The 15,285-nt window shown below is 47.9% G+C and overlaps 1 protein-coding gene across 1 annotated transcript in view; it reads left to right on the top strand.

Annotated features, from left to right (window-relative positions):
- Lck (LCK proto-oncogene, Src family tyrosine kinase) overlaps window positions 1–15,053 on the top strand; it is a 28,293-nt gene extending 13,240 nt beyond the window's left edge. The window contains exons 2-13 of the mRNA XM_036178519.1: window positions 2,758–2,867; window positions 3,137–3,218; window positions 3,391–3,481; window positions 3,671–3,769; window positions 4,020–4,123; window positions 4,325–4,474; window positions 4,720–4,872; window positions 5,006–5,185; window positions 7,384–7,460; window positions 7,538–7,691; window positions 7,777–7,908; window positions 14,418–15,053. Coding sequence (XP_036034412.1) covers window positions 2,763–2,867; window positions 3,137–3,218; window positions 3,391–3,481; window positions 3,671–3,769; window positions 4,020–4,123; window positions 4,325–4,474; window positions 4,720–4,872; window positions 5,006–5,185; window positions 7,384–7,460; window positions 7,538–7,691; window positions 7,777–7,908; window positions 14,418–14,620 — 1,530 coding nt within the window. The 5' untranslated portion in view covers window positions 2,758–2,762 and the 3' untranslated portion in view covers window positions 14,621–15,053. The remainder of the gene's footprint in view (window positions 1–2,757; window positions 2,868–3,136; window positions 3,219–3,390; window positions 3,482–3,670; window positions 3,770–4,019; window positions 4,124–4,324; window positions 4,475–4,719; window positions 4,873–5,005; window positions 5,186–7,383; window positions 7,461–7,537; window positions 7,692–7,776; window positions 7,909–14,417) is intronic.
- Window positions 15,054–15,285: the final 232 nt, after the last annotated feature.

Raw genomic sequence — 15,285 nt, 5'->3', positions numbered from 1 at the left:
AGGTACACATTGTTTAAAGTCAAATACACAGGAAGATGCACCTTGTGAGTTCTGGTACCTGTGGGAGGCTAATAGAAGCTCAGCTGAAGAAACATCAGCCTGAAGATTCTCCAGTCCCATTTCCCCAGTCTCCCAGGCAGGGGTGGATAAAGCTGGAAGGGTGTTGGTAGGCACCTTTCCAAGCTCTAGGAAACTGAGCTAACAGTATGTAGGGTGATGAGTTAGGAATGACAAGCCTCAGTGGCAAATGAGGAAAAGCAAGGCTTCTAAGAATAGTTTCAATGAAGTCAGGCACACCAGTATTATCTTACTGTATTTGTTTTAGGCTTTTGTCCTTGGTTTGTTTTGTTTCTGAGACAGGATTTCATGGAACCCAGGCTGGTTTCGAACTCTCTATGTAGAACTACCTTGAACTTCTGATCCTCCTGCCTCTACCTTCCAAATGCCAGGATCATAGACCTGCATGACTATGTCAAGAGCACAGCTACTATTTGAACATAGGCCTTTCAGAGTCTGGAGTCTTTCTTCTGAACTCTGCTAACCAGGAACCTCCCCTGCTCCCACATCCACTCGGACACAGCATAAATCAGCAAGTCTTGTTTTGTTCAGCCGCAGATGTGTGGCTTTAGGCAGGCCTCTCTGGGGCTTGCTTTCATCTAAAATCAGAAGTCAAAGCTGTGTGTGACAGTGTGTGCCCCCAAACTCAAGATGCTCAGCAGAAGGACCAGCTGAAGCCAAGAGTTCCAGGCCAGGCTGGGCAGTGTGGTGAGACCCTGCCCGAAAAAGAAACACAAACATAAATAAAATCGGGGGTTAGATCTGATGGTTTTGAAGACCTCGGGAGGTGAGAGAAGCTGTAGGTCCACATCCCCGATGCTAGGTGTGGCAGGCTGTCAGGCAGGGGACACACAGCTTCTGTTCCTGATGCACTGCTGTCCATCAAGGGGGCGGGGGAGGAGCTGGAGAGATGGTGATTCAGCTGTTGACAGTGTTTGCTGCTCAGTCACTGGACCTGAGCTCAACAGGCTGTCACTTCAGTTCTAGGGGATCCCAAGGCCTCTATGGGCACCCGCACACGTGTGTGCAGACACATATGGAGGGACATACAACTATTAATGAAAATAAAATCTTTTCTAAAGGAGGGGGGATGAGAGAGACATTAGTTCTGACACGCAGATCACAATCGTGACACAAAGAAAAAGAAGAAAGAGAGGAGTCATAAATACAAAGGTGTGGTCTAAGAAAATAATGGTGGGTGTTTGGAGAAGGCAATGTAGCTCAGAGTACAAGTTATGTGAGGATTTGGGTACCTGGGTGTGTGCCTGTGTGTGTGTGTGTGTGTGTGTGTGTATGTGTGTGTGTATGTGTGTGTATGTGTGTGTGTGTATATGTGTGTGTGTGTGTGTGTGTGTGTGTGTGTGTGTATGTGTGTGTGTAGCACAATAGATTAAAAGACTGAGCCGGGTGATGGTGGCACATTCCTTTAATCCAGCACTTAAGTGGCAGAGGCAAGTGGATCTCGGTGAGTTTGAGGCCAGCCTGGTCTACAAAGGAAGTTCTAGGAAAGCCAGAGCTGTTACACAGAGAAACCTTGGGGGCTTGGAGGGAGAGGCTGAAAGACTAAAAACAAACAAACAAACAAACAAACAAACCCTGAAAGAGTAGGTCTTCCTTAATATCAATCAAAGTGGTCAAAAGCATGATATTCTACACCTTTATTAATCCCTAGCACTCAGAGGCAGGCAGATCTCTGCAAACTTGAGGCCAGCCTTGTCTACAGTGGTCTACATAGTGAGTTCCAGGCCTCCAGGTCAGCCACAGCTACATAAGTAAGACCTTATCTTTAAAAAGACAAAAACAAAAAACAAAACAAAACAAAAAAAACCCAAAAACAAAACAAACCACCACATTTAAAATCCTCCTCATGGTAAATCATTCTTTGAGACCCAATGCTTTCCAAGCAGTTCTGAGGAACAGCTTCAGGAAAGGAGGTCCATGCGGACTCCAGAGGCTGCAGAGGGAGGCCAGGCCCACTCTGACTTGATTAAGAACAGGTCTACCTTACGTGCTGTATCTGTGAGGTCCTGCTTGATTTCACTTGACAAAAAAGTTTCCACAGCTCAGACAGACAGGCAAGCAAAAGCTGTTACAGACAACAGGGCCACTGCTGAAGGGTTTCCTTCTGCTGGTGAGAAGCAAAAGCACGTTAGAAGAAACCCTCTGAGGGAGCCTGTGCTGTGAGTGGGGGTGGGGTGCTGGGGGCCGTGGAGGTCAAAGGTTGACTCTAAGGAACAGGAGTCTCTCAGCTTCAGTATCTAGGCAGCGGAATTGTAATTAGAAGGAACTTGAACTCTCCTTGGCAGAGGAGGGTGGAATCACAATTCAGGTTTCCCCCAGGGCTTGGCAAATGTGTGTGATATCTTCCAGGTAAACCCCAAAGGGGGGGGAGGGGCTGAGGAGGCAGGAAGTGGGTAACTACACTAACAAAGCGCCTCTGGCGGTTTACCCATCCCAGGTGGGAGGGTGGGAACTAGCCTTGGGCCTGGGCCCCCAGTGAACTCACTTGTTGCTTGAGGGCTCAGAGCGACTGAGTCAGGAGCTGGAATTCCACATTGCAGCTCTTCTGTACATGGCCATGGGAGCCCCAGAGCGGACGATCTAAGGCGTTCTGTAAACTCCAGGGCAGTGCTCTAGGATGTCTGATGTTGGGGGAGCCGACTTAGGGGAGCTCCTTCAAGCCTCTCTCCATTCCTTCAGGGATCATGGGCTGTGGCTGCAGCTCAAACCCCGAAGATGACTGGATGGAGAACATTGATGTGTGTGAAAACTGCCATTACCCCATAGTACCACTGGACGGCAAGACGACGGTAAGACGGGATGGGGAAGGGATGGTGAAGGCAGGCTTTGGAGAAAAATTAAATGATCATGGCTATAGGCCCTGGAAGCAACAGCACACCCATCTTCCCTGGAGTGCAGTAAGGAAGAGGTCTAGAGAAGACTTTCCTAAGGTCAAGTGGACACATAATCGGTGACTCCAAAGAGAAGGTCCAGTCAGGCTGGAAAAATGGAGAGCCAGCAGAGAGGAGGGGAACCAAGGTCAGAGAAAATGACCCCAGCCTTATTTCCTATCCCACAGCTGCCCATCCGGAATGGCTCTGAAGTTCGAGACCCACTGGTCACCTATGAGGGCTCCATCCCACCAGCCTCCCCGCTACAAGGTGACTCCATCTAGCAGGGTGTGAATCATAAAGCCTGTGTATGCTTGGCTGTTGGTGTCCAAACCCTCTCCACCTACCCTCCACCTTGTCTGCCTCCTGCCCTGTGCCTCTAGCTCTCCACTGTTCCTGTCAGCCCCAGGCTGGCTCTTCTTGACTCTTCCTGTCTTTACAGACAACCTGGTTATCGCCCTGCACAGCTATGAGCCCTCCCATGATGGAGACCTAGGCTTTGAGAAGGGTGAACAGCTCCGAATCTTGGAGCAGTGAGTATCTCTCTAACCCACCTTGCCATGTGTGCGTGCGTGCGTGCGTGTGTGTGTGTGTGTGTGTGTGTGTGTGTGTGTAAAGCACCAGAGTGCTCGTGCCAGGAAGCGGTGGTGGCCTGGCCTGACCTAGGACCCTGAGGGTTTCCAGTGGCTCTGTAGGCCATGCTGATGGTCTCTGTGGCACAGGAGCGGTGAGTGGTGGAAGGCTCAGTCTCTGACCACCGGCCAAGAAGGCTTCATCCCCTTCAACTTCGTGGCGAAAGCAAACAGCCTGGAGCCTGAACCGTGAGCAGGGGACCGCATGGGGATGGGGGAAGACATCTAGGGATCTCAGAGCAGGGCGTGGTCATGGGGGTGGAGGATGTTGACAGTAATGGAGGAAGAATTAGCCAACAAGCCAGGCTTGTTGGTGCATGACATTAATGCCAGCAGGGGCAGGCAGATCTCAGAGTTCGAGGCCAGCCAGGGTTACACAGATTTAAAAGAAAAAAAAGAGTCAACCAACAGCCAAAGGTCTTGCTTCCGCCCTATGTAGCTGGTTCTTCAAGAATCTGAGCCGTAAGGACGCGGAGCGTCAGCTTCTGGCGCCCGGGAACACGCACGGATCCTTCCTGATCCGGGAAAGTGAAAGCACCGCGGGTGAGAGTCCGAGCCTGGGGGCGTAGCTTCGGCGTGTGGGCGGGGCTTCGGCGAGTTGAGGCGGTGGGGGGGTGGGGAGCTGTAGGAAGCCGTGCGGTGGCCACCTGATTTACCCAAGGCGACCTCCCCACCCCCTCTCTTTCCCTCCTCAACTTCTCACCTCCTCCTCTTCCCTTCCTCCCCTCTCCAATCTTTTTTCAGGATCTTTTTCCCTGTCGGTCAGAGACTTCGACCAGAACCAGGGAGAAGTGGTGAAACATTACAAGATCCGTAACCTAGACAACGGGGGCTTCTACATCTCCCCTCGAATCACTTTTCCCGGACTACACGAACTGGTCCGCCATTACACCAGTGAGCTCTGGCAGAACGCATTACCTGTGCCCACCCTAGCGGCCTATCTCCCCCCAGTCCTTCCTAGGGACCCCCCGTCCGTCGGTAGTCCCTGACCCTCGAGCCTGCAGGCTAATGCTGGGTGACAGACTCCCCTCCGTGCCAGTCCATTTCCCCTGCGTGGAACGTGGAGAGAGGTGGGGGCTGGAGGGAGCACTCAAGGTCTCCAGTAGAGAATGCCTTCCCCGTCTCCTTTCTCTTTGCAGATGCTTCTGATGGGCTGTGCACAAAGTTGAGCCGACCTTGCCAGACCCAGAAGCCCCAGAAGCCATGGTGGGAGGATGAATGGGAGGTTCCCAGGGAGACACTGAAGTTGGTTGAGCGGCTGGGAGCTGGCCAGTTCGGGGAAGTGTGGATGGGTGAGTGTGGCCCTCAGGACTGATGGGAAAGAGAGGAGATTCCTCCAAGATGTGAGACGCTGGCCTCTTCAGGGCAGCTGACTAGTTGAGGATCCTGATCTCTGCAACCCCTTCACCCGCAACCCACCTCCAGGATACTACAACGGGCACACGAAGGTGGCCGTGAAGAGCCTGAAGCAGGGGAGCATGTCGCCCGATGCCTTCCTGGCTGAAGCGAATCTCATGAAGCGGCTGCAGCACCAGAGGCTGGTCCGGCTTTATGCAGTGGTCACCCAGGAGCCCATATACATCATCACTGAATACATGGAGAACGGTGGGTGTCCCTGCTGTGTCTAGACGCTTGAGGACGCTGTTGTCGGCTCGCTGTCTTTTGCACTCAGGGTAGGAATGTGCTTTTTCCTCTGCTCTGCTACTAAGGGTTTCTCAGGAAACTTTCCAGGGCCCCTATGGGACAGACTTTGGAAGAGCATTCATTCTGACCTCCTTTGATCTGCAGTTTCTTTTGCCTTCTTCCAACGCCTACCTGGATCTCAGAATGCTTAATCCAAGAAATAGTATATGGTGCCTGGCACCTGAAGAGGACAGAAGAGGGTGTAGGGTACCATGGGACTGGAGTACAGATGGTTGTGAGCCACTGTGTGGGTGCTGGGGATTAAACCCAGGTCCTCTGGAAGAGCAGCCAGTCTCAATATATAGTATATTTATTAAGGATCCAAGAGCCTGACTGCCTGGATAGAGTTGGTGCTTTATAATTGTACGGCTTTGGGGCTGATCACATCACTTCTTTCTGCTTCAAGTAGTTCTCTTTGATCTGTAAAATAATTGTTAGGGCCAGCAAGATGGATCAGCAGGTAAAGGTGCTTGCTGCCAAGAGGTGCAAATAGGAGTTCAATCCCTGGAATCCACATAACAGAGGTAAAGAGCTGACTTCTGCAAGTTGTGTTCTGATCTGCATGCATTGCACACGCATGCGCCGCCCCTATGAATAAACACATGTAATTCAAGGGTAGTGGCACTAACGGACGGAAGAAAACAGTACCTGTCCTGCGTTGTTGTTTTTGTGTAGTTCAGATTGTTTGGAGTGCAAAATCTGTCCACCTTTCAGGAAGGGAAACAAACTGTTCATTGGCGAACGACTTCTAGAGATGGTAAACAGGCTTTGTCATTGGTAGTCTCTCTCTCTTTGAGACAGGGTTTCTCTGCCCTGGAACTCTCTCTATAGATGGGGCTGGCTTCGAACTCAGAGATCCGCCTGTCTCTGCCTCCCAAGTGCTGGGGTTAAAGGTGTGCACCACCACCAACTGGCAGTAGTTTCCTTTTTTTTTGTGAGCCACTGTGTGGTTGCTGGGAATTGAACTCAGGACCTCTGGAAGAGCAACCAGTGCCCTTAACCGCTGAGCCATCTCTCCAGCCCCAGTAGTTTCTTTTGTGTGTGTGTGTGTGTGTGTGTGTGTGTGTGTGTGTGTGTGTGTGTGTACATGCATTCCAGTGCCTGGGAAGGCCAGAAGAGAACATCACAGACCCTGGAGCTATAGTTACAGGTGGTCACATGACATGGGCGCTGGGAACCAAACCTGGGTCTTCTGGAAAAGCAAGCACTCCTAAGACCATGAACCAACTCTCCAGCCCCAGGATTGTCATTCTTGTACAGGGTTTTGTTTTTATTAATTTACTTTTTGGTTTTGGAGACAGGGTCTTACTATGTAACCTAGGCATTGGCTGGCCTAGGTTACATAGACCAGGCTGACTTTAAACTTGCAGAGGTCCTTCTGCCTCTGCTTCTTGGGTGCTGGATTAAAGATTTGTGCCATCATAGCCAGCTGAAACCCCATTTTGATAATGGACACTGAGGAAAGCAGTTTGTGACTTGGAGACATTCCTAAATACCCCGGGGATGTAAACAATTTAGGATGCCTGGCAGGAAGAGTCTAGAAGAGTGGTCCAGGTGGTCTGGAAAAGAAAAGGAGAAACTTTTAGGAGATAAAAGTCAAAGCAGCCAGGTGGCAGCGGCACACACCTTTAATCCCAGCACTCGGGAGGCAGAGGCAGGCAGATCTCTGTGAGTTCGAGGCCAGCCTGGTCTACAGAGTGAGTTCCAGGAAAAAGGTGCAAAACTACCCAGAGAAACCCTGTCTTGAAAAACCAAAAAAAAAAACCAAAAACAAAAAAAAGTTGAAGCAAAGAGACTAAGGAGTCTAGAAACCTGTGTAAAGGCTCTAAAAATGGTCTGTGATAGAGCGAGAAAGACATGTCTATAGGAGAAGATACAGGTGTGGAGCATGCAGGGCTCTGGCTGCTGTGGAATGGGGCTCTACCTTAACTGAGGCAGGAAGCCTTTGGATGCTCCACCCAGACCTCATCCTAGCTCTCTGGAAAAGGCCTTCCCATAGGCTGAGCATCTAACCCCCACACTTGGGCACATACTCTTTCCCAGTCCTGTAGATGGAGTAGAAGGGTCTAGGAGCTTCTTCCTGGGCATTTCAGGTCACCAGTTCTTGCTTTTGCTCACAGGGAGCCTTGTAGATTTTCTCAAGACTCCCTCGGGCATCAAGTTGAACATCAACAAACTTTTGGACATGGCAGCCCAGGTAAGGAGAATGGCAAAGGGCTGGGTCTGGCTCCGGGTCAGTTTGGTAAAAACTGACGACCTGTTCCTGGCCTGCAGATTGCAGAGGGCATGGCATTCATTGAAGAGCAGAATTACATCCACCGTGACCTGCGTGCTGCCAACATCCTGGTGTCTGACACACTGAACTGCAAGATCGCAGACTTTGGCCTGGCTCGCCTCATCGAGGACAATGAGTACACAGCCAGGGAGGGTAGGTGGGCTTCACCGGATAGAGGGGCTTCAGAGCCTGCAGTAGAGGAAGCACACACAGGTGACCTAACTTTGCCTCCCTCTAGGGGCCAAATTTCCCATTAAATGGACAGCACCAGAAGCCATTAACTATGGGACCTTCACCATCAAGTCAGATGTGTGGTCTTTCGGGATCCTACTGACAGAGATTGTCACCCATGGCCGAATCCCTTACCCAGGTGAGTGTTAAGGGAAGGAACTCTAAGGGGTACAGGGAAGGGTAGCAAATCCACATCTTCGCACTCACGTCTTCCCAGGCCCAGACTCCAAACCTTCTGGTTGCTTCTCTTCCATCCACTTGGACTTGTAACTGCAGCATCCCTGTTAGATGCTTTGCCTCCCAGCACTGGCTTCCATTTCTGTCTCTGAGACCCCCACCTCTCAGAAACTCAGCTCCTCGCTCAGTTCTGGCTGGCAAAGGCCACCCAGAGTGACAGTGGGTCTCACTCAGGGTGTAAAACCTTCCTTGTCTTACCAGTTGGGCCTCGGTTGATTTCTGTTTGACTTTTACCAAATCATTCCTTCCTTCCTTTCTTTCTTTCTCTCTCTCTCTTTCTTTCTTTTTTCGGACAGAGTTACTTACTTAGTCATGGCTATCCTGGAACTCACTCTATAGACCAGACTGACCTTGAACTCTTAGAGATCCACCTGCCTCTTTGTCCCCAAAGCTGGGATTAAAGGTGTGTGCCATCACTGCCCGGTCACCTGTTTCTTAGATATGAGATCAGAACAGCACTGAGGCCACACTAAGTCACTACTAATCATCACTCTGGTGTACCAGGCTTTCTTTTGGGCCACCAACCAGCTCCCAAATCATGACATGGAGACTTTTTGTTAGTTATAAATGCTTAGCCTAGCTTAGATTTGTTTCTGACTAGCTCTTTTAACTTAAACTAACCTGTTTCTCTTTATCTACCTTTTGCCTCAGACTTTTTAAACCTTTCTTTCTTTCTATATGTCTTACTTTCCTGTTCCTCTGTGTCTGTCTGTCTGGTGGCTGCCTGGCTTCTGGCCCTGCATATGTCCCTCTCTCCCTCATTCTCTGCTTCTCCCTCATTCAAGATTTCTCCTCCTACTTATTCTCTCTGCCTGCCAGCCCCGCCTACCCCTCTCCTGCCTAGCTATTGGCCATTCAGTGTTTTATTAGACCAATCAGGTGCCTTAGACAGGCAAGATGAAACAAATGCATCCCATCTTTACACAATTAAACAAATGCAACATAAACAAAAGTAATGCACCTTCACATAGTTAAAGTAATATAATACGGCATAAACAAATGTAACACATCTTTACATGGTTAAAATAATATCCCACAGCACTCTGGGTAAGTGATGTCATTCCTGAGCCTCCGTTTCCTGATACGTGACACAAGAGACTGAGAAGCAGTCTGACTCGTTGAAGCTGCTCACTAGGCACTGGTCCTTTCCTACTGAAACTTCACAGCTAAAGAGAAAAACCATGTAGATATGCCCTCCACCTGGAAAAGGCCCTTACCCCACATTCAACCAAGATGGGTAGGATTTTACTGAAAATTTCCTTTTTAGTTATTGGAGTTTTATTTTGTTTTGTTTTTGTTTTTTGAGACAATGTCTCATGTAGCCCAGGCTGGCCATCTAACTCTATGAATCTGAAGATGCCCCATGAGTTCAGGATTTTCCTGCTTCCCCCTCACTGGGAGGTGCTAGGTTTATAGGCATGCGCCTACATGCCTGGTTTTGGAGGGACTGGGGATCAAGCCCGGGTCCTGTGTATTCAAGGCAGGTGCACTGTCATTGAGCTATACTTCGAGGCCTAGGGGTGGACATCTCCTAAATCGAATTAGGTAACCTCCAGGAAAACAATGGCACAGTAAACAGTAGGGAGTTATGGAGCACAAAGGCCAGGTCGGCAGAAACTTCCCACAGGCCCAGGCAGTACGAGCTGAAATTTGATCCCGGGAATGGAAAGGCACTTCCAAGCAGGTTAGACCCTGTTAGAGGCAAAGATTCCCCAACTCTGGGCTTGGCCTATCTCATAGCCCAGTACTCATCTCCTGTCCGGATACCATGTCTCTGTGCCTAGTCTCAGTGCGAGAGACACCTCAGCACTGCCTGGCTGTGGGTTCTCATCCTGTCCTGAGCTCTGACTGCCCCATTGCTGCCGCTAAAGAACCGCCCCCCAGGACACATCGCAAAAAGGCATATCCAGACAACTATGCTTGTTTTATATACACTGATTCATTCGATCCTCCTCATAGTTCAGTGAGGAGGGACAGGGTTTTCTCTATATTCTGGATGAGGACGCCGAGGTTCAAAGGTGGCGCAGTCCAGGTCCTGCAGCTGACAGATGTGTTACTGAGAGTATAACCGTATCAGCGCTCTAAGCATAGGACGGACTTTCAGCAGCACACGCCAGCGTGTTCTAACATCATGAGGACCGGTCCCACTTTGGATTGGTAGTTACATATTCTGAACATCACTTGTGTCTGTCAGCTTGCTGTCACTGAAAACAAAAACAATGAAAATCTCCTGAGATGGTCAACCTACAAAGAAGAAAGTTGGAGGTGCAGGGAGATGGCTCAGAGGGCGAAAGGAACATGAGCTGAGCAAGCCTGGTGACCTAAGGTCCATCCCTGGAATCCATGTAAAGGTGCAAGGAGAGAACCCACTCTTCAATGTTGTTATCTGGGCTGGGTCCTGGTGGCACATGCCTTTGATCCCAGCACTCGGGAGGCAGAGGCAGGTGAATCTTTAAGTTAAAGGCCAGCCTGATCTACAGATTGTTCCGGGACAGCCAGGACCATACAGAGAAACCCTACATAGTTGGGCTTTCTTGTCAGACTTTCTTTGGACCACCAGCCCCCAAATAATGACACAGAGACTTATTAATTATGAAAACTTGGCCTTTAGCTTAGGTTTGTTCCCAACTGGGTCTTATAACTTAAATTAATCTGTTTCTGTTCATCTATGTTCTGTCATGTGACTCTTTGCCTCTCCTCCATTCTATGTGTCCGACTTCCTCAGTGTCTGGCTGGCAAATCTCAGCCGGAGACTTCCTCTCTCTCCCAGGAAGTCCCACCTATTCTTTCCTGCCTAACTATTGGCCATTCAGCTCTTTATTAAACCAATCAGGTACCTTAGGCAGATGTGGCAAAACATAGACACATCTTCACACAGTGCAAACAAATATCCTACAACATTTCCCCCTTTTCGTCTAAATAAAAAGGAAAGGTTTTAACTCTAACATAATAAAACTATATACAACAAGAACAATTATCAAGGCTGGGCGGTGGTGGCACATGCCTTTAATCCCAGCACTTGGGAGGCAGAAGCAGGCAGATCTCTGTGAGTTTGAGGCCAGCCTGGTCTACAGAGCGAGTTCCAGTATAGGCTCCAAAGCTACACAGAGAAACCTTGCCTTGAAACAAACAAACAAAAAAGAACATTTATCAAGTAAAGATTATATTCACAATGTCCTGTCCATTTGTATTTGGCAAATTTGGAGAAATTACTCTAATCTACCCTATCTTGATGAGTCCAGAGTTTTATACCTGAACCACTTTCTATCATAACTTGTATTATTAACCTAAAAATATCTTTGTAGACCTTAAAACATTTTCTTAGATAAACAACTTAAGCCTCTATGCTTCTCACCCTCTATAAACTTTACATCTCTTTTGTAAGTTTCTTTTCTGAATGTGGTAACAAGGAAAACTGTAAAACTATAACTATCTATTCTTCAACCCCATCAAAGACCTGACAAGGATGTAAATACTACCTGAGTAAACAGGAAGTGCAGAGCAAGCAACTTCCAAAACTATAGAAATGGCAGAGACATCTGGCTTCCTGGACAGTCACCCCAAGGTTCCTCTGCAACATTGGGGCATCCATCTTCAGCCTACAAGCCTAGAATTTCTGACAGACTTTACTGTGGCATGTCTTTATGCAACATAAACAAATATTCCATAATATTTGGAACCCTCTCTCAAAAAACAAAACAAAATAAAAAAGTTGTTCTCTCAGGGATGAGGGGAATGGAGAGATGGCTCAGTAATGAAGAACACTGGCTGCTCTTCCAGAGGACCTGGGTTCAGTCAACAACCACATGGCAGCTCACAGGTGTCTGTAACTCCAATTCCAAGGGATTCAGTACCCTCTTCTGGCTTCCTTAGGCACTGCATGCATGTGATATATATACCTGTAAAACACTTACACATGCACTACCAGGCAGTGATGGTGCATGCCTGTAATCCCAGCACTCAGGAGGCAGAGGTAGGTGGATCTCTGTGAGTTCGAGGCCAGCCTAGTCTACAGATCGAGATCTAGGACAGCCTCCAAAGCTACACAGAGAAACCCTGTCTTGGAGAAAAGAAAAAAAAAAAAAAAACCAAAAAAACACTTACACACATAAAAATAAAAAAATTTAAGCTGACCATAGTGGTGTATGCCTGTAATCCCAGCACTTGGGAGGCAGAAGAAGGCAGATCTCTGAGTTCAAAGCCAGTCTGGTCTAAATAGTGAGTTCCAGGACAGCCAAGGCTACACATACAAACCCTGTCTTGAAGAAGTAAAGAAAAAGAAAATTGTTCTTTGACCTTTGCCCAGGGGCTTTGGTCCATGTGTTGGCCCACACACATAATACACGAAATTAGTAATAATTAATAAAATATTTTAAAGCTGGGCAGTGGTATCACATGCTTTTATCCCAACACTCAGAAGGTAAAGGCAGGTAGATCCCTATGGATTTCAAGGCTATCCTGGTCTATGGATTGAGTTTCAGGACAGTTAGGGCTATACAGAGAAACTTTGATAAACCAAAAAAAAAAAAAAAATTTAAATAAGGAAGTTTGCTGGGCATGGTGGTACATCCTTTAATCCCAGAATTTGGGGGGGGGGGGGCTGACACAGGCAGATCTTTCTGGTCTATACAGTGAGTTTCAGACCAGCCAGGGATACACAGTAAGACATTCTTGAAAAGGAAGGGGAGGGTGCAAAAGATTCATTCGGGTTTTTACAGTTTCAGAAATTCTATTTCACTGATTTTCTTTTTGGGGAGCAGATCTGGTGAAGGCATATGGTGTAGTCAGCTGCTTACCTCACATGCTATGGATTTCTCTCTTTCCTATCTATCTTTCTAACATCTATCTATCTATCTATCTATCTATCTATCTATCATAACAGGAAGCAAAAAGAAGAAGATTGTGGTCTTAGCATGTCCCCCAAGAGAACAACCACAGGGCTGCAGAGGTGGCTCAGAGGTTAAGACCACTGGCTGCTCTTCCAGAGGTCCTGAGTTCAAGTTCCCAGCAACCACGTGGTGGCTCACAACCATCTATAATGAGATCTGGTGCGCAGGCAGAACATTCCATACATAATAAATAAATCTTGAGAGAGAGAGAGAGAGAGAGAGAGAGAGAGAGAGAGAGAGAGAGAGAACACATCCACCGTGACCTAACTTCCATCCCCATATCTCTCACTGTTTCTGTTTTTCTCTTTTTAGGCAGGGTCTGACTATGTAGCCCTGGCTAACCTGCAGTTCACTAGATAGACCAGGATAGCCTTGAATTCAAAGGGATTCACTTGCCTCTACCTCTTGAATGCTGGGAATCCAAGGCATGTGCTACCATGTCTGGCTAGACCCCACTTCTTTCTTTTTTTCCCTCTATGCAACATCTCTAGCTATCCTGGAACTTGCTTTGTAGACCAGGCTGTCTTTGAACTCATAGAGATCCAACTGCCTCTGCCTCCTGAGTGCTGGGATTAAAGATGCGAACCACCACACCCATCTTAGGTTCCACTTTAAAAACAAAACAAACAAACAAAAAACAAAACAAACTGTGTTTGTTTGTTTGTCAGAGCTGAGGACGAACCCAGGGCCTTGCACTTGCTAGGCAAGTGCTCTACCACTCAGCTAAATCCCCAACCTCAAACTTTTTGTTTTGTTTTGTTTTTCGAGACAGGGTTTCTCTGTAGCTCTGGAGGCTGTCCTGGAACTCGCTTTGTAGACCAGGCTGGCCTCGAACTCACAGAAATCCACCTTCCTCTGCCTCCCAAGTGCTGGGATTACAGGTGTACACCACCACTGCCCGGCAAACTTTTTTTTTAAAGCAGATTTTTTAAATTTATTTCATGTGCATTGGTGTTTTGCCTGCATGTATATCTGTGTGAAGGTGCCAGCTCCTCTACTGGAGTTACAGACAATTGTAAGCTGTGGGTGCTGAAATTGAACCCAGGTCAGCGGGACCAGAGGAAACTTCTGGCAACACAGTCAGTGCTCTTAACCATTGAGCCATCTCTCCAGCCCCTAGATTCCACTTCTTAAAGGTTCTACCATATCCCACTAGGGCACAAGTTGGGAACCAGGCTTTGAACACATGGGAAGACATTCAATGTCCAAACTATAGGCTTCGATGTATCTTAGTGATGGAGTGCTTATCTAACATGCACAAAATCCTGTATTCAATTCCAGGTACCTACCACAAAAATAGATAGATAGATAGATAGATAGATAGATAGATAGATAGGTAGATAGGTAGATAGATAGATAGATAGGTAGGTAGGTACAGACAGACAGACAGATAGAGACAGAAAGAAAGATAGCTGTTAGAAACGAAGATAGGAAAGAAAGAGAGAAATCCCATTCAGCATCACCCTTGCTTTTAGGTTTCCAAAGGTTAAAGGCTTGATGTTCTTTCTTCCATCACCTCCAGGGATGACTAACCCTGAAGTGATTCAGAATCTGGAGCGAGGCTACCGAATGGTAAGACCTGACAACTGTCCAGAAGAGCTGTACCACCTCATGATGCTATGTTGGAAGGAGCGTCCAGAGGACCGGCCCACGTTTGACTACCTTCGAAGTGTTCTGGATGACTTCTTTACAGCCACGGAGGGCCAATACCAGCCCCAGCCTTGACAGGGCCTTGCTGTCCCAAGACCGTCCCTACCCCTTTGCCCTGGCCGGGGCAGATGGAGTTCTTGTGCCATATCTGTGTGTCCTGTGAACACATGGACTCTGACTCTGCACATGAAGGCTGTGCGTGTGCAACACATATGCAGTTTTATCTTATACACACACCTAGAGTTGTGTGGGTTCTACACATATGTCTTATACACATGGAACATGTGAGTCTGTCTGGATATCATCTAAGGTGTCTCTTTCTGGACCCTTCCATTTCCTGAAACCACAGAAGAGAGAAGGCCTGTGATTGATTGATAACTCTGTCTACCACTTCTTTTCTGAGGGCATCTAGAAGTGCCTTGTGGGCTGCAATCCAACCTACTATCTCTGTGTGTTCTGCCTTAGCACACTCTAGGAACTCAATAAATGTCTGTTGATTAAGGTTGTACATTTTTCTACTGCACACTTCATTATTTATGGTCGGTAGTGGGAGTGGGGAATCAGATGATGGGACCCGGGGTTACTATTTGGATCATCCACCATAGGTTCTCCTACTGTGAATTGCCATCATTACTACGGGATATTCCACCTATAATCTAAGTGTCCCTCCACTGAATGTGGGAAGAACATGTGTGAAACCCTGAGATACTAACTCTACTTAAACACTTCAACTCCAGGTC

Source organism: Onychomys torridus, chromosome 2 (assembly GCF_903995425.1).
Source record: "Onychomys torridus chromosome 2, mOncTor1.1, whole genome shotgun sequence".
NCBI classification, from domain to species: Eukaryota; Metazoa; Chordata; class Mammalia; order Rodentia; family Cricetidae; genus Onychomys; species Onychomys torridus.
Note: the sequence above shows the minus strand (reverse complement) of the source record. Positions and strands in the feature narration are given on the sequence as shown.